The sequence below is a fragment of the Bos taurus genome, chromosome 24, assembly GCF_002263795.3.
Source record: "Bos taurus isolate L1 Dominette 01449 registration number 42190680 breed Hereford chromosome 24, ARS-UCD2.0, whole genome shotgun sequence".
NCBI lineage: Eukaryota > Metazoa > Chordata > Mammalia > Artiodactyla > Bovidae > Bos > Bos taurus.
Window position 1 is genome coordinate 45,672,216 of NC_037351.1, and position 18,883 is coordinate 45,691,098.

General features: G+C 40.1%; 1 protein-coding gene and 2 non-coding genes across 6 annotated transcripts in view; 1 reads left to right on the top strand and 2 right to left on the bottom strand.

The window, feature by feature from the left end:
• EPG5 (ectopic P-granules 5 autophagy tethering factor) overlaps positions 1-18,883 on the bottom strand; it is a 132,037-nt gene that overhangs the window by 88,031 nt on the left and 25,123 nt on the right. For all 4 annotated transcript variants that reach the window (XR_009492740.1, XM_005224332.5, XM_003587790.6 and 1 more), the window contains exons 10-17: positions 18,224-18,379; positions 14,646-14,803; positions 13,422-13,576; positions 11,462-11,602; positions 5,955-6,119; positions 4,242-4,361; positions 3,316-3,575; positions 155-295 (exon numbers count right to left, since the gene is read on the bottom strand). Coding sequence is in view for 3 of the 4 variants with exons in the window: in XM_005224332.5 (XP_005224389.1) it covers positions 155-295; positions 3,316-3,575; positions 4,242-4,361; positions 5,955-6,119; positions 11,462-11,602; positions 13,422-13,576; positions 14,646-14,803; positions 18,224-18,379 (1,296 nt within the window). In the remaining variant the exon portion in view is untranslated. The remainder of the gene's footprint in view (positions 1-154; positions 296-3,315; positions 3,576-4,241; positions 4,362-5,954; positions 6,120-11,461; positions 11,603-13,421; positions 13,577-14,645; positions 14,804-18,223; positions 18,380-18,883) is intronic.
• On the bottom strand, positions 17,903-17,984 carry MIR6523A (microRNA mir-6523a). The gene has a single exon (NR_107776.1). It is a non-coding gene; the product is annotated as a microRNA mir-6523a (primary transcript).
• MIR6523B (microRNA mir-6523b) lies at positions 17,915-17,973 on the top strand. Its single transcript, NR_107834.1, has one exon. It is a non-coding gene; the product is annotated as a microRNA mir-6523b (primary transcript).

Here is an 18,883-nt window from a genome sequence, read left to right on the forward strand (position 1 = left end):
TATTAGAGTCTTCATTCATCACTCTGCATTCTCAACTAGGCAGGAAGCTTTCTGCTTCATAAGAAATACAGGATTGAAATATCATTGCCTATATTATATTTGAAAAACCAGAGGACACAGTCATTTTATATTTGCTGTGCTGTTCTCCACTTACTGCTCATTCTTTAGAAGGTAATACTGGCAAGGGTAGAACAAAGGCAGAATCTTATCCAGGACATGGACCACTGTTCTCAAATGCCTCGACTGGACCAGAATTCCCAAGAGTGGGATGCCTTCTGCACAGAACTTCTCAATGCTATGGAAAAAGAAAAAAGCAATGAGCATATAAGGTAATCAGTTCACAAAATGATATCCTTTTAATGCATTATCAGCCTACAAGCTACCCGGATTATCTCAGGTCTCCAACACATTTATACAGAGCCAAATTTCACACACAAATGCTACAATCATAACCCCAGGAGGAAGCAGCTTGGGGTGGAGAAACATATGAGAGAGGTTAAGAGGTACAAACTTCAAATCGCAAAATAAATGAGTTATGGGTATGAAATGTACAGTGTGGGAAATATAGTCAATAACTATGTAATATTTTTTAATGGTAACATATCATAACCAGACTTACCAGGTGATCAGTTATAAATGTATAGAAATACTGAATCCCTATGTTGTATAATAGGAGCTAACACAGTGTTGCAAGTAAATTATATTTCAAAAACAAACAAACAAGCTCATAGAAAAAGAGATGAAATTTGTAGTTACCAGAGGCCAAGGGTGACGAGGCAAGGGGTAGTCAGGGAAGGTGGAGAGGAGGGGAATTAGGTGAAGATGGTCAAAAGGTGCAATCTTCCAGTTATCAAATCAGTAATGTAATGTACAACATGTTAAGTGTAAGTAACACTGTTGTATATTATACATAACAGTTTTTAAGGGAGTAAACCCCAAGAGTCTTCATCACAAGAAAAAAATATATTTCTAGTCTTTAATTTTATATCTATATGAGATGATGAATGTCCACTAAACTTGTGATAATTACTTCATGATGTATATAAGTCAAATCATTATGCTGACAGCCAGGACACGGAAGCAAATTAGATGTCCGTCTATAGATGAATGGATAAAGAAGATGTGGTAAATATATACAATGAAATATCACACAACCATAAAAAGAAATGAATTTGAGCCAGTTGAACTGAGGTGGATAAACCTAAAGCCTGTCATACAGAGTGAAGTCAGTCAGAAAGAAGAAAACAAATACCATATATTAATGCATATATAGAGAATCTAGAAAACTAGTACTGATAAAAAACTATTTGCAGGTAAGGAATGGAGATGCAGATGCACAGAATGGACTTGTGGACAAAGCGGGGGAAGGAGAGGGAGGGACAAACTGAGAAAGCAGCATTGACGTACACACACCATCATATGTGAAAGAGACAGCTGGTGGGAAGCTGCTCTAAGACACAGGGAGCCCAGCCTGGTGCTCGGTGATGACCCGGAGGGGTGGGATGGGGGAAGGGGAGGGAGGCTCCGCAGGGAGGGGATATATATATACATAGTTATGACCGATTTGTGTCGTTGTACAACAGAAACCAACATAACATTGTAAAGCAATGTTCCTCTAGTTAAAAAAATTTTTTTAAATCGTTATGCTGTACATCTTAAACTTATAGACTGCTGTATGTAAATTATATCTCAATAAAACTAGAAGAAAAAAAAGAAATATCTATGAAGCAGAAGTTCTGGCGATACAAATATAAACAAGACAATACCCGTACCACGCCCCTACCACCAAGAAACAGAGCCCCTCAAGGAGGGGGAGGTGATTGCGTATTAATGTGGTGAGCATGCTCCTCAGAGGGCACAGGTGCTGCAGCGCAGGATCTCCAGCACCGTGCGCACCGATCACCGGGCGAAGGTGAGCACCACCACTCTGCTCCTTAGCCCAGGGCGTCTTCTCTAATTAAGACTCCTCTCCAAAGCTTAGCTCCTCCATGATGGTATCCTGCTCTAGGGATCTCTCCTTCTTTTACCTTTTCTCTGCCCATACTCATAATAAGTTCTCAGTCTAAGCTGTACATTAAGAATCACCTGGAGAACTGGCCCCCAGAACAATTAGATCAGGATTCTCACTCTCTTCCCCATATTGGTAATTAGAATCACCACAAAGGTGATTCTAAAGGGTGGTCAAGATTAAGAACCAGTGCTCTATTTGTATCATCCAGCCCATCATCAGATCTTCCCTGGTGGCTCAGACGGTAAAGAATCTGCCTGCAATGCAGGAGACCTCAGTTCCATCCCTGGGTTGGGAAGATCCCCTGGAGAAGGGAAGGGCTACCTACTCCAGTATTCGTGCCTAGAGAATTCCATGGACAGAGAAGCCAGGCGGGCTACAGTCCAATGTGTCATAAAGAACAGACATGACTGAGCGATTTTCACGGCCCATGATTATATTGTTCAGTACCGCCAACTGTTCTGTATCTCTACTTCACAGCGTAGGCTGAACACTAACAGCTCACATGACAACTGGCATCCCACTGAAAATACATTGAATGGGCAATAACATATTGAAAGCAGATGCTAGAAAGGTGCTACAGTTAATCTAAAACACAAGAATCACAAAGTAGGGGTAAAAGAGGTTTTAGAAAAATTGACAGCCTAGAAAAAATTAATACACTGTAGCAAAATGATCTTTAAAGAAAAGGATTTTTAACCAACTCAATATTCATGCCTTCAGTCACTTACTGCACCAGATTCAGTCTTCATCATTAGGGATTATTAAAAGACAAATACGGTTCCTGAGTCCCAACCTCATAGAATATCTTCAGTAAAATTAAGCAGACCCTACATGACACTGTGATAAATACTGTAGCGGAAGAAGCCGACACAGCTACGGGCTCATACAAGAGAAGCGCTTGACTTGATCAGGCAGTTCATCCCTTTGGTGGGCTCAGCCCTCCAGCTAGGAAGCCTGAGATGGGCTGCCATCACTTGAAATAAAACTCAGCACAGGTGACCAACTATTTTTATTTGGTCATTATTCTGAGGAAGAGACTCTGTCTACTGCTGACATACACATTCCAGTCTGGGTGAAGGTCTCTTCATAATGCACCCAGGTGATTTTCTGTCACAAATCCATCCTACATCAATTTGGGCAGCATTCACCCTTGGTAAGCTATTAACTGAGGCTCATCATTTGGCCCTGATTACCCCTAGACAGATCCGAATGAGGCCTCAGACCTTGGGATATGAAAAATGAAGTTGGGGGAAGCACTGACTACAAGGTTCAGCAACCCTAGAAGTTCAACCCAAACACTGTACCTGTGGCCCACAGCCGTCATAGCTAAGGCCAGATAACAGCCAATGGGCATGCCCGCCTTCACAGCCTTCAAGAGAGGATGAAACGTGGGTGACTCTGTCATTTCTGGCACAGTGCTGGAGAAGGGAACAGCTGCACAATTCTGCTGTATTCCATAATCATTTTTGTGCAGTTTTAACCTCAAAATCAAGTTCCAGGCCCACTGGTTAAATGAGGTCTCAGGTGTCTCTCCATATCGAACGATACTGGCCAAATATGAAACCTAAAACATTTATTTTAAACCACATTATTCACATAACCATTAAATTAGTAAGCTCACCCACCCCTCTCTTTGTGATCAATAATGCCCTCAAAAGAAAGGACACAATGTGTACTGATACTCAGTATTTATAGCACTAAATTTAAGCATTTCTCACTCATAACTGAACACTTCTGCTTATTTCCTAGTCACCTTGTGAACCTGATCAGGGTCAGCTCAAGCAAGAGTAATAATACGAAAGTTGGTATGCAACGGTGTGCTGGTAAATAAATTTAACAACAAGTTGGAGTTCAGGGGTTCATTTATAGGGTTTACCAACTCTGGTAGTTAAAAAAAAAAAAAAAAACTCCCACCATGGTCAACTTCAAGCCACCAAAGATTAACAACCAGGCTTCAGAGTTCTTAAAAATGTAATAACCACTTCTCCCGAGCCAGTGCAAGCCAGCACCAGCCCACCACTGTAGATCAACTCAAATTCCACAATATTAAAATGGTCATATATAGACTACTTCTTAAAGAAAAATCTTTCTTCATCCATAGAACTCAATTTCAATATCTGAAATTGCCAGAAATGTTCTTAGGAAGCCTAAGAGTAAATACTGTAATTTTATCCACCCAAGTCATTTATAATAAAGACTTATGTCCTCAATACAGAAAAGAAGGAAATACCTGCTTCATACTTTCAGAAAGAAGCCCAGCATATGGTTTCTGTGCGAGATACTTCTGGTATGCTTCAAGAATCATTAAAGCGATTTCAGCATGGACTGCTTGATCCAGATGAAGAGACACCTTTTAAAGAGAAAAATAATCACAAACATGTCATCTTGATTTTTTTTTGTTATTATACCTTTGAACTGAAAGATTAGTTAGGATAAAAAAAAAATCCTGGATGCAGAAGCTAAATTTTCCAAAGCTCACATTCCTTAACAATGAAATTATAAAATGGAAATAGGAAAAAAAATTTAAATCTTTAAAGAACCACTACACTGCACCAGTTAGGTGCATCATCACCAACTCCAGTTATAAAAGGTATCTTTGAATGCGACTCCCAATCCCCACTCTAAAATCTCTATAAATACTTTAGGTTACAAGTTTAAAGGCACTGTTAAGAATCAGGAAGATGTTTAACTATTATTAACAAAACAAGAAGGTAATAATTTAAGTCTACATTCCCTTTTCTTCTGTCATCAGTGAAAATATTAAAAATACTCAACAACACAGGTAAAATACTCCTTCAGGAGCTTGAAGTTGCCTACCAATTCTCCCACCCAATCTTCCTTTGCATCTGACATAACACATTCCTTAATCCTCTCAGAGAAGAGGACTTTCCAAACACTAAGAAAAGAGCAAGGAGACGCTGAGGACTGGACTCTGCATGCAGCTCTCTGGGAGAGGAGGGTGGGGGCTTCTGTTTACAAGTCAGAGAAGGCAAAGGTGGAAAAGAGTCTCCTGCAGCTCTCACTGACCAGCACTTAAGAGAGAGAAGACCCAGCTGAGCCCATGAGCAGACCAGATGGTTAGGGACAGGCTGGGGAGAAAGCTCCCTGGCTTCAGGTTCCTCATCTGTACAAAAGGGGTCATGTTCACACCACCACACAAGATGACTGCAAGGACTAGATGACTTGCTCAAAACAAAAGCTGGCAGATGGGGCTGAGTTCTCTTCCCTTTCCCTTTAAAATATTTAAATATTTTGATCAAGGAGCTAACTAATAAGGCCTGGGTAAAAAGGGAGGAAGATTTTGACAGAATTCCTTGACATGGCATCTTTGGAGACATGATAGGTAGCAAACTCTTAATAACTGCCACCACTAAAACCCTGACATGTGCCAAGAACATGTTTCATGTGTCCCAGCTTGCTGAAACCTTACAGCAACCTTCTGAGGTAAGCCTATCAGTGTGACGTTTACAGAGGAGCAACTGAGGCCCAGGGAGTTCAGGAAGCTTGCTCACGGTCACACAAACAGGAGGTAGCAGAGCTGGGATCAGAAGTCAGGCAGGCTGGCTCAGAGCTCAGGCTCTTAAGCAGCGCAAAGTGTTCTGGAAGACAAGCCGGGCAATGACACACAATACAAAATGTAAGAGGAAGACCAGAGGCAGGAGAGGCAATTAGGAGGAGCTGCAGCAAATAGCCAGAAATGAAACAACAGAGACAAACGACCCAAGGAGCAAGGGAAGTATTTTCAGTGTGGAGCAGTTTATTTTCACTTATAGGATGCTCACTCTGCAAAAGAGAACTCAATTAGAGGAGATCCTAAATTCTGAAACAGCTAAGAAAATCTGCAGATCTTGCAAATGACGTTTAAAAATGTTAATGTCTGAGAAAATCTTTCTTTAAAACTGATGTGTGTGGACAGTCTTTAGGGAAGGTTTTTAACACATACCTGTTCACCAAATCCCCAATTCAGGCCTTCTAGAATAACACAGGCCAATTTATTCTTCACCGATGTCAGGTTATAATTCAATAACCAATCCCGAATCACAGCTATCTCAGAGGCAGAAGGTCGCCAAAGATACAAAGGTAGTTCTTTAAACAAGTATAAAGAAACCTTATTTAAAAGAAAAATTATAATAATTAAAATCAAAATTTCAGGACAATCCTATATTACTACAATACTACATTATTAAAGTGCTTACAAAAAGTTTTCTCCAAAAGGAAGTGGGGTTTTGTTTTTTAGACAGTGAAATGAACAACCAGATCAAATGAATATAAATACTAATGATACACCAAAAGCACATTTTGCAGTCCTTTGTAAAGGTCAAGCGGTTTTTCCTATGTAAACTGGTGAAAACAGAAGGTGAAAGTCACTCAGTCATGTTCGACTCTTTGCCAGACCATAATACTGGAGTGGGTAGCCAGCCGTTCCCTTCTCCAGGGGATCTTCCCAACCCAGGGATCAAACCCAGGTCTCCCACATTGCAGGCGGATTCTTTACCAGCTGAGACACTAGGGAAGTCCCTGTAAAATGGTATACTTCCATTTTTAAGAAATCACTACAGTAAGATTCAAATTTAAAGTCATGATAAATCAGCAGAAAGACATTCATTTTACAAAAAAACTTACCACTTCAAATAATTATTTCTCCTGTAGCATTTAAAAAATTATTTCTATTAGCTTTAAAGCATTCCAGGAAGTAGATACAAAAAATGGATAGGGGTAAAGATAAGACAAGATCAACCAAGAGCTGATATTTGTTAAAACTGGATGACAGGTACACAGAAATTTATTACACTCTTCTCTACTCTTTATATACTTGAAAAGTTTTGTACAAAAATCCACAGCACCACTTGTCAATAACAAATCCATATGCAAAGTAAGATACAACTGGGTTCACTTAATACCGTCTGCTTTAAGTAAGAATGATCAGAAGAGCAGTTCATTTTATAATGTCTAGAATAGTGCTGTCCAAAGGAAATCTAAAGCAAGCCACAAATGTATTTTAATTTTTCTAACAGCCATTTTTAAGTCAAAAGAAGCAAGCAAAATTAATTCTAACAACATATTTCATTTAATCCAATATGTCCAAAACAGTATTCCCACATCATTACAAAAGATTACTGAGATATGTTATTCTTCCGTTCATATTAAGTCTTAGAAACCCCAGGAGTATTTTACACTCACAGCATATCGTAATTTGGATAAGCCATATTTCAAGGGCTCTATAGTCATATAGGCGTAGTGGTTACTCTATTGAACAACTCAGCTCAGAACATGGATCCTAGCATTTTTCAGGTTCCTGCACTGCTCCATATTGGAGGCAAAACAAAATTTGAAGACTAGAAGGAATGACTTTGAAAGACTTTTTCTTTCCTTTGCACGTGCAGTATGTGTGTGTGTACTTAGCTAAATTTCCATAAGGATTTGTAATAAAGGTCTTGAATAACTGAATAAAACAGTAACCTAAGCAATCTATCACATACAAAACTTCTCCTTTAGCCTGTGAGCATCTGACAAAAAGAACAAAATAATGGTACTAGAACAATGAGTATAGCAACAAGATCTGTCCAGAAAAGCACTTCTGTCCAGTCACACAAAAGTATAGTGTAACATATATCCACCCATCAAGAATGAAAGTGAATTAACCAAGAAAGACCTCATGGACATTAAAAAATTAAAAAGGGACTGTTACAAAAACTCAATGGCCAGTAAATTCAACTGGTTAGAAGAAATGGAAAAATCCCTTTAAAAATATAAATTACCAAAACTGACTCAGAAAAAAAAAAAACTATCTGCTTACAATTTTCAATTTGTTATCAAAACATATCCCACAAAGAAAACCCAAGACCCAGATAACTTCACTGGTAAATGCTATCAAACATTCCAGGAAGAATTATAGCAATCTTACAAAAATTCTTTCAAATAATAGAAGAGGAGGAAATGCTTTCCAACTCATGTTACAAGGCCAACATGACTCTAAAACCAAAATCTAACAAAATAACATTATAGATCAATATTTGCCATGAATCCACAATAAACAATAGCAAATTGAACCTAGTAACACATAAAAAGATTAATATACTAGGATCGAGTGGTTTTTATTTTTATTTTTATTCCAGTGTTCCTGCCTGGAGAATCCCAAGGACAGGGGAGCCTGGTGGGCTTCTGTCTATGGGGTCGCACAGAGTCGGACACGACTGAAGCGACTTAGCAGCAGCAGCAGCAGCAGCAGCAGCATGATACTTCATGGGGAACTTTGGAACCTTTTCTGCTATGATAAGGAACACAGTAAGGCCACTTTTACTACCTCTATTTCATACTGGAATGAATGAAAGATCTAGTTCATTCAATAAAGCAAAAAAAAAGAAATGATTACACAGGAAGAATCCTAGTAAGAATTCCCAACAAAACAGAATTTAAAGAATGTATTTTAAAATATATTTATGCATTTACTGAAAGTCAAAAGATCACTAATTTTACCTGAAGAGGGTATTAGGAAGATGATTTCACTAACAAAAGCAGAATGTTTCAAATTATTAAAAAAGACCAACAGGAAAATATTTATCAATTTTCAGGCTGTCATCAAAACTTATCTGAGTTCTGTACTTTGAGATGTCCCCAAGGGCTTGGTCCTTATCAACAACTGTTCCTAACCCAGGGTGACTTCCACATATTATAGCACAAATGACTTTTCCTCTCCTGCTGGGCCTCGAGAACAAAGTTACTTTCAGACACACCCCAACCGTGTCAGTGAAAGTTTAGGTCCACAGTTCATTCCCAGACTCTGAAGCTCGAAGCTGATTTCAGCCTAGTCCAAGGTCACAGCAAAAATATTCAAAGCCATCATATTCATCTGATGGCAAGGGGGCTTAAACAAGTTCCTCAAAAATGTCAGTGAGTTTAATGAACATAAAGGAACCACATGTATAAACAGAGTGGGGGGCATCTTTTATAAGATGTGCTCTAAAGAACATTATGGTTCTAATTTGCACACTTACAGCTAAGCATATTTCTGAGCACAATTATTACTGAAAATATTATGGACCCAATTAAAAATGTTAAATGTGGCCAAACCCAGGGGAAAAAAAATGTGTCAGATAAAGGTCATGAACTCAATCAAACTGAAACACTCATATGACCCACTGTAGATTTTCTTGGAAGACATCCCATTAGATGACCACTCAAAAAGGAACAACCAAAAACTTGCTCTTTGCAAACTCAAAGTAGAATGCTGGCTGCAAGGAGCTGAAAAGGGACAAGGAGTTTAGTGTTTAATGGGTACAGAATCTGTTTCACAAGATGAAAGAGTTCTGTGGATGGATGGTGGTGATGGTAGGTAGCAAAACAATGTGAATGTATTTAATACCACTATACTTAAAAATGGTTAATATCATGTTTTATGTTGTGTATAATTTGGTGGTGGTGGTGGTTTAGTCACCAAGTAGTGTCCGACTCTGTGTGACCCCGTGGACTGTAGCCCACCAGGTTCCTCTGTCCAATTTCCCAGGCAAGAATACCGGAGGGGGTTGTCATTTCCTTCTCCAGGGGACCTCCCCGTCCCAGGGATCAAACCCACATCTCCTGCATTGTAGGTGGATTCTTTACCACTGAGCCACCAGGGAAGCTGTGTATAATTTACCACAATTAAATTTCTCTTAATGTAAAAAAAAGTAACATATACTTTTCCAAGTAAAGAATGATATAGCCTTTATTCTTCAGTTAGGGGAAAAAACAGTCTTATAAACCAATCAGTCATTAAATTTGCTCACTCATGAGTTGACGAAGTACAATAGTTGTCCGTCATCTATCCTGCAATGATGGATAGATAGGAATGATGCAATCACTATAAGGTAAAGGCCCTGTGCAAATAAAAGCCCAGAGAAAAACACTATAACTTTAAACACTCCTCCTGAAGTTACCACACATGACTACCTGCCATGAGAGAAATTCACTCATTACAGCCTTGCTATACTTGATGAAGAAAATCTTCAGTAAGTATATATTTTTGAAAATGATACACTCAAACAATAGAATACTACTTGGCCATAAAAAGGAATGAACTACTGACATATGCTACAGCATGGATGGGCCTGGAAAATATCATGCTAAGTGAAAGAAGCCAGTCACAAATGATCAGATATTCTGTAATTCCATTTACATAAAATGTCCAGAATAGGTAAATCTATAGAGACAGGTTTCCCAGGTGGCTCAATGGTAAGGAATCCACCTGCCAATGCAAGAAACATGGGTTTAATCCCCGGCTCAGGAAGAAGGAAGATCCCTGGAGAAGAAAATAGCAACCTACTCTAGTATTCTCACCTGGGAAATCCCAGGGACAGAGGAGCCTAGTGGGCTGTAGTCCATGGGTCACAAAAGGTCAGACATGCCTTAGTAACTGAACAACAAAAACACAAACAGAAAATAGACTGTGGTCACTCAGGGCTGAAGAGAATGGAAGTCTGACAGCTAAATGGTATGCGGTTTTGTTCTGAGGTGATGAAAATGTTCTAAAATTGACTGGTGATATATATACCTATCTGTGAATATACTAAGAACCACTGACTTGTACACTTTAAATAAATGAATTATATGTGAATTATATTGCAATAAAACTGTTTTTAAAAACTACATAAAGATTACAAAAGGGATTGTGACAAATGACAGAACTAAATGATATACATCTTGCTCAACTTAAACTATTACTTTTAATTTTGTTTTTGATTGATTTAAAGCAGGTCTTCTTTCTTAGAGTTGTTTCCACCAAAAAAAATATAAGAATTATGAAAGTAAAGCAAAATTATGAAATAAAAACTATGGATTATTGTTAGGCTCTAATTAAAATAAAAGCCTGCGGATTTCCCTAGGGGTCCAGTGGTTAAGAATCCATCTGCCAACGCAGGGCACATGGGTTTGACCCCTGGTCCAAAAGATTCCACAAGCCACAGGGCAACCAAGCCCGTGCGCCACAACCACTGAGCCAGCACTTTAGAGCCTGAGAGTGGCACTCACTGGGCTCACGTGCTGCCAACCACTTAAGCTGGCACAGCTACAGCCTGTGCTCTGCAACAAGAGAAGCCTATGGACCACAGCTAAAGAGCAGCCCCCACTCACCACAACCAGAGAAAGCCCGAGCGCAGCAACAAAGACCCAGTGCAGCCAAAAATAAGTTAAAAAGAAAATAATAAATAAAAACCTCTTACTGAAGGAGGTGGGAAGTCACTTTGCAGAGATTAAGAGAAACAATCCAGTTTCTCATAAGCAGCAGCTATGCCCAAGCAGGCACAGAGCCTGTGACTTAGTAAATGCTCTCTTTTCTCTGTTGTACCCATGGCTCAGCCATCCCAACAACTTTTTCTGTATCCCAGTAACTATTTTTCCCACTGCTCCAATACTCCAAGGTTCAAAATAAACAACAATAACAAAAGGGGAAACAAACGAAATCAGTGCTCTTACCATTCCAACCTGGTCAATGGTGTCTTGAACTCTATCCAGAAGGACAGAAATTATCTCAGGATGAACAGCTGCGATGGCCCCTAAAAGCTCTCGACCAACCTTTGAAAAAGTTTCTCGGGTGGACAGGGTGACATAAGACACCTAGTGGGAACGTGGAGAGATGGCATTTTTAAAACCAAGCATCAGTTAAAAAAAAAAAAAAAAAACCTTTTTCATACTTTATTTAGAATGTTTTCAAGTAAAGTATCAGAAAGAATCTCAAAATGAGGCTTGGTTCACACCGTGATCAAAAGGATGTCAAAAGTTCAGAGAGCAGAGCGTCTACCCTGAGTCTGGAAGGTGGCAGGAGAGACTGGAGAAGAAAGACAACCTACAAAGTGTAACAGTGACTTCTAGTGCTGGATTCAGAAGAAACACCAGTGTCTTCAGAACAATTAAATAGTCCCTTCATATTAAAACTTTTCTAAATTTGAGGAAACCAATAAAATTATTAAAATCAGAATTCATTTCCTGGAAATATCTATTCTCTCCAAAAAAGAGAGAGAGATCCTCTATCAGAAGAGCTCCTAATGCATCAGTGTTTAGACTTCCCTGGCAGTCCAGTGGTTATGACTCTGTGCTTCTATTGCAGGGGGCGCAGGTTGATCCCTGGGAACTAAGACCCCACATGCCATGCAGCACAGCCAAAAAATAATAATAATAATCAATATTTACCAACTCTTCTTAAACAATGGGTTCAAAACTACAAGACACAACCCATTCGTGCCAGCAGTTTGGGTGTTGTTGTTTTTGTTTTTTAACACAATGGGACAGAATGGAAAAATAAGAAAGCAGAATAAAATAGAAGAAGAAAATGTGAGAGTGCATAACTACTGATTCAATTTTATACATGTGGACACACATACACAACACACACAGCATCAGAATGCAGTTTTTACTGTAAGAACTGGTCAGAACATCTAAACCATCATTCAAGAACATAAATAGTACTTAAGTAATATTATCTTGAGAACGCCACTTAATATATATGAAAATATACGTTCTCCCCTCAGTTTTTGCAGATTATAAAGCTAGTCTGGAATTTCAGATCCATCAAGGCCTTAATCGCAGGCAGGGCTACTTTCAAAGTACAATAATGGGAACAGCTTATTAGGATATTTGATTCTGGAAAAGAACTTTAGATTACCTAGTCCATCATTCTCAAACTGTACTATTGAGGGGGATGACAATAAATCTTCAGACATAACTTTTACTTATATTGGAAGAAATTTTTTATGAAGGCAAACAGATAAATGACAGCCTACAGTGAAAATGTACATTATATATATACACACAGATATATGTACACACACAAACTCCAATAACATTTTGGTAACCACTTGAGTTATGTCCCTCAACACAAGGGGTCTAAAGTTCATTCTCTTCCACCATTAAGGGTGGCTGGGTGAAAAAGTAAAGAAAGCAAGGATCTCATCTCATCCTGTCATTTTACAGATAAAGAAACTGAAGCCCAGAGCGATATGATATCTTCTCTGATGTGAGATGGGCAACGAGGAGCAGAGTTAAAACAAAGCCAGGTGCTCTAACTCTAGGTTCAGTATTATTTCCACCATCTCATCTAAGTAGGCGGGGAAGCCAGGTTTCCATGTTCCTGGCAGGGTCAGAGGAGTGGAAATGAGGAAGGCAGGCAGAGGGACAGAGAGAATAGAAATTACAAATGTCAGGCTGTGCCAGACTGTCTATTCTTTACCAAAACTCAGACATCAAATGAAAAGAGACAGCATGGAGAAACGGGGTGGGTATGATTCATGTTTTCAGTACTACTTACAGATCATCTCATTCCACAAGTGCAGACAAAATGAGGCTGTCACATTTTTTTAAAGCGATCCCAGAAGAATCAATGGATGGGCAAACCAAAAGAAAATGTTTTTAGCTCATTTCTAAAACTTAATATTCTAACCTCATATATCTCCAGAACAATAATTTTTATGAAGTCTTCATCCACATTGGTTCTTCTGGCCTGAGCCATCTGAGCAAAAGTAGTTAGAAGGCAAATCTCTTCCGAGCTATTCATGGAAGAAAGACACTTCTCAAAGTTCACAAAATGTTCAGGGTCTGCAAGTCCGAGAATATTAAAGTGGGGAGAGAATAAACATATGTCACTTTAGTTACTCTTTCAGAGATAGATAAGATATAAAACTAAAGGATATTAAGAAATATTTAAAGATAGAAAACATCTTTGTTCTCAAATGGATTTCTACAGGCATTAGGAAGAAGGCTGGACCAGCTGAAATTCCAACTTTAAATATAATGTTGGCTTAGGCAACATTTAAGAAGTCTCAGTTTCCTAATCTGTCTCTAAAGCTTATTTAAGATCAGATGCTATGTGACTGGTCAAGAGCTTTATCAACTGCAAAGCCCTGCTACTGTCACTGAGCAAGACATCCTCAGCAATACACCTGAAGCTACCTGGTAATTATCAGCCAAATGAAGGACAACTCCATTAACAAAAACCGGTAAGACTAGGAAACTACTCAGTACCAACACGGCATTTCACGCAAAAGACATTTGCTTATAAACAAAAATTTGGGACAAGAAATTAGCTATAATCATGACTGAAATACTGATGAATAGGATTAACAATATCTAAACTTTTGCCTATTCCTCCGAGAATGCTCTGTAAGCAATATTACATTTTGTCACTAGAGGGCAGTCTTGATAAACAGAATGGCCACATTTGACAGAAAACTAAAGGCTTCAAAGGCAAAACTATAGAGGGAAGAAAATACTCTTTAAAAAATATACTCCCTGTGGAACTTTTCACAGCAAGAAAGCAACAAGCCAATAATTCCTTTTATATGTTTACACATTTGAGAAATCAAACATAGTTCATCAAATTTCCAGGACTATCAAAATATCCATAGGGTATTAACAACTCAATTTTCATTTCCTATCCCCAAATTGGGTTCATTATAGAATTTACTCTTCAGAGCATTTGAAGAATAATGAAAATTAGAATCATCATTCTAATAAGTCAAAACAACAAAGCAGTCTCTTAAATTTCAAAATGATTACACTAGTACACAGAGTAAAACATCTCTTACTCCTTCTAAAAGGAGAAAGAATAAAGCCATGAAGAGAAGAGGCGCATGAGACAGAGAGACGGATGCTGGCACGGCTGTACCTTGGAGGTGTTTCTTGCACTCGGCAGGCAGGAGGGCAGTACTGAGCCTGTCCAGATTCCCGCTTTCCACCCGATGCATGAGGTAGAAGAGCTTCCAGAGCATCTGGACAGACAGTGTCCCGAAGGGCATTTCTGACATAAACAGCCAAATGCCAAGTCTGCATGTATTAAGAAGAGCAGGAATAATTTCATGTATCAGTCAACTTCACCATATTGAGAAAGGAGGCAAAAATAATTCTTAAATTTTTAAATCATACTACAGCAATTCTTCTAGCATGCTTCAGTCATAAACACCTTGAGAATGTTTAACGACACACAAAGCACCTACTCTGTGCCCCGCACAGTTCTCATCACCACATCATCTATTTATCAGCACGTTCCTCCTCACGAAAACCAAGGCGAGCACTATTACTGATATTATCCCCAATTTACATATCAGGGTACCAGAACACAAAGACTAATTAGAGGCAGAGCTGGGTTTTAAACCAAAGATCCTTTTAAGACCTGGCAACAGAAAGACTGCTGAGATTGGGTGTGTGTGTCTGAGCACGCACCAAGGTACATATGGGCACACCCAGACCTGCACAGTTGGCAGAGGCGGGGGAGGGACCAAAGCCCTCCCTAACTCCTTCCTCAAAACAGAAGGAAGTTCACAGTTCCAAATTCAAAGCCTTCCAAAAATAGCTCAGACCCGTATTCCCAACCAGAGCCCTCTCTGTATTATTATCAGACCATTTTTGGACAAGGGGCTTTCCTGGTGGCTCAGCAGTAAAGAATCTACCTGCAGTGCAGAAGACGCACAGGAGACCCGGGTTCAGTCCCTGATCAGGAAGATGCCCCTGGAGAAGGAAACGGCAACCCACTCCAGTATTCTTATCTGGAAAATCCCATGGTCAGAGGGGCCTGGCGAGCTACGGTCCATGGAGTCACAACAGAGTCGGACACAACTTAGCAAGTAAACATCAACAAATTCCTGGACAAGCCCAGAGAGAACTCCCCAACTACAAAGCGCCATCCCTCCGTTTGTGAGGCCTTTCCTAATGCCCTCTCCTCAGCACCACTATGAAATTCTAACCACACCTGACTATGGCATGATCATACCCACCATCAGTGTTTCTCACAGCACTGCAGGCAGAAAAACCACCTGAGACTTTGTGGAAAAGGCAGACTCCCAAGGTCCACCTAAGAGATTCTGTGTCTGCAGGTCACAGCTGGGGCCCAAGAATTTGCACCTCTTTTTTACAGTCACCCCAGATGATTCGAGACTCAGCTGGTCCTTAAACTACACAGTGAGAGATATAAACGTGCAATTTAGGTGCACATACCAGCACACAGCAATGTGACAGCAGAAACCAAGTCTACTTAAACTAGTACCTCAAAAACTATACTCAATAAATGCTTATAAATATTTTGTTACATGAATTTTACCTCAAAAAATCTAAAAAGGAAAAATGGGGAGGCACTCAAAACTGTTGCTTTGGGGCAAAACTCTAATTCAATCAATTATAAATAATGTTTATTAAGAAAAACAGAAATTAAATAGTGTATGCTTAACCCATGTCTGTGGCCCAGCAGGCCACTAGCAGTCCAAACCACAACTGACCTCGACTCTGAAAAGCAAAAGCTAGACTTTTCTAAGTTCAAGTGGGTCAGGCTTCTGTCTTATTAAATATTTATCCCAACACCTCACATTGGACTGGATGTTCTTATATAAAGGATCGCCCAACAATGAGGCCTTAAAAGTAATGTCATAGACAATAAATATTTCCAGCTACAAAATTCTTATAGAGCAGACATGAAGTTGGAGAAGGTAGTGGCACCCCACTCCAGTACTCTTGCCTGGAAAATCCCACAGACGGAGGAGCCTGGTGGGCTGCAGTCCATGGGGTCGCTAAGAGTCGGACACGACTGAGTGACTTCACTTTCACTTTTCACTTTCATGCATTGGAGAAGGAAATGGCAACCCACTCCAGTGTTCTTGCCTGGAGAATCCCAGGGACGGGGGAGCCTGGTGGGCTGCCGTCTATGGGGTTGCACAGAGTCAGACACAACTGAAGCGACTTAGCAGCAGACATGAAGTAAGTCTGATTTAGGTTTTTGTAGTCTATCTTTCAGTTTGGGTTTTGTTTTTTTTTTAGGTCGAGGGACTAGCTACCGTCAGAAATTTCCAAAGGAGTGTCAAATAAATTTAAATTTCACAGCTTTAAATACCTGATTCTCATATAATGTGTTCTGAAATAAATTATATTCAAGAACAACAGCTCTCAGCATTTTCAAATTTAAAGCAATTACCTGTGTGAATTACATAAACAATATTACAGGAGGGTTCACAGCTCAGTGCATAAGACCTCGTTAAGGAACTACAGTTTTTCTTCTAGAAAAGCTTTGCCTCTCAGCTAAACAAACACAAGACCAGGTGACAGGAGATCAGACACAGAAGACTTTTCCCGAGCACCAGGAGGCCGGCCTCAGTGAGCAGCTGCTACTGCACTGAAGCCCTAGCAGGGACCTGGTACACCTCAGGAGACCACCAAGTATGGACAAGAATAATCGAACTGAATTTCTAAGCCCAAGTTCTCTTTATCTTAGACCCACTCCTTCTAAGTACCTAACAGTAGTTTTAAGACTTAGTCGAAGAATACTAATCTTTCTCTAACTGAGTGGTTATCCTGTTCTTCATTTGAAACCACACAAAAACAGCCACCACTTACATCTGAAAAGTCTTCTATGGTTTAAAAATATTACTTTCCACATATTATTGCATTTCATCCTCATAACATATCCATGAGGTCAATGGAACAAGTTGTATCATCATCGTCATCTCCACTTAATTAATGCACAAAGTGAGACCAAAACATTAAGTGATTCGCCCAAGGTAACAGTCTTGGCAGACCCGGACTCAAAGCCACCACACAGCACACATAAATGACGGGCGAGACTGTGAGGCCATGTCAAGAATGGCAACAGCTCAGAAAGGGATCCAGCAGTTCATGAGTGGAGCTGGGGGGTGGGGGGGTGGGCGGGCAGACTGCTGAAGCAGAACCCACTCCCACACTTCGGCAAAAACTCAGGGAAGACAGTGCAGATGAGTGGTCATGTCCCCACCTCTGCCAAAAAATGTATCCTAGGCTGTAAGCAGCAGCAACAATGGCGAGATGAGAATGCAGTCAAGGTGGTGGAGGAGGACCCCAGATCCAAGACAGTCCTAGACTTTAAATCCCATACAGTCGGACAACTTGAACAACGTTCTGAGTGCCTACTCTGCCCCACTGGGGACACTAGAGCAGGGTATGAAATACAATTCATCCCCTGCTCAAAGTTACCCCAGAAGTTCAGAGTGGCAAAACTGAGGTAGCAGAATCAGCTTATTTTTAAGACTGAAGGAAACCTGAAAGTCAAGATCATTTCAGGCAATACTACAGACAAGGAAACTAAATCCCAAACATCAACCCAAGGTAAAAAACAGATGAAATACGCTGATGTTATTATAAGAGCCCTACTTCAGTCAATGACTTTCACGCCAGTCTTCCTCGCTAGCCAAGGAGCTATTTCTCGACAGTTATCATCATACATCTTACCTTTTGGCTTTCAGGACATGTAGAACAGCTCTCAAAAAGAGCTCATCGAATTCAACCTGTAGTTTCTCCATGGAGTAGGGCTGCAGGGCCAATCCCGAGCCTTGGTTGTGGCTCACATACTGGGCCCAGTGGTCGCTCACATAACCAAGGGTCATCCTGAGCATGAAGAAAGACAGCGCGGCCTTCTCTGTGAACGCACTCAACACCGGCAACTTTACATTTGAAACATTACCTCAGTCAGCACTTCTTTGTTGTGTACTACCTTCTAGGTGCTAAAGGGATGCAATGGAGGGAAAAAACCTTCCCCTCGTGGAGCTGACATTGAGTGGAGGGCACACAGACAATAAACAAAACAAAATGCACAGTCTGTCACATGGTTATAAACGACACTGAGAAAAATCAGTAGGAGCGAAAAATAAAGGTTTTCGGGCATGTTGGTGAGGAGGGGCCTCACTGAAGAGGGACCCGTGAGTAAAGACTGGATGCAGTCTCGGGCTCTCTAAAGGAAGAGCACCCAGGCTGAAGAAGCAACCAGTGTGACGGCTCTGAGGCGTGTTCATTGTGTTGGAGGAACAGCAAGGCAGCCAGTGTGCTAAAGTAAAGTAAACGAGAGAGAGAATGTCTGGAGAGGAAATCAGAGAGACAAGAAACCAGCCATGA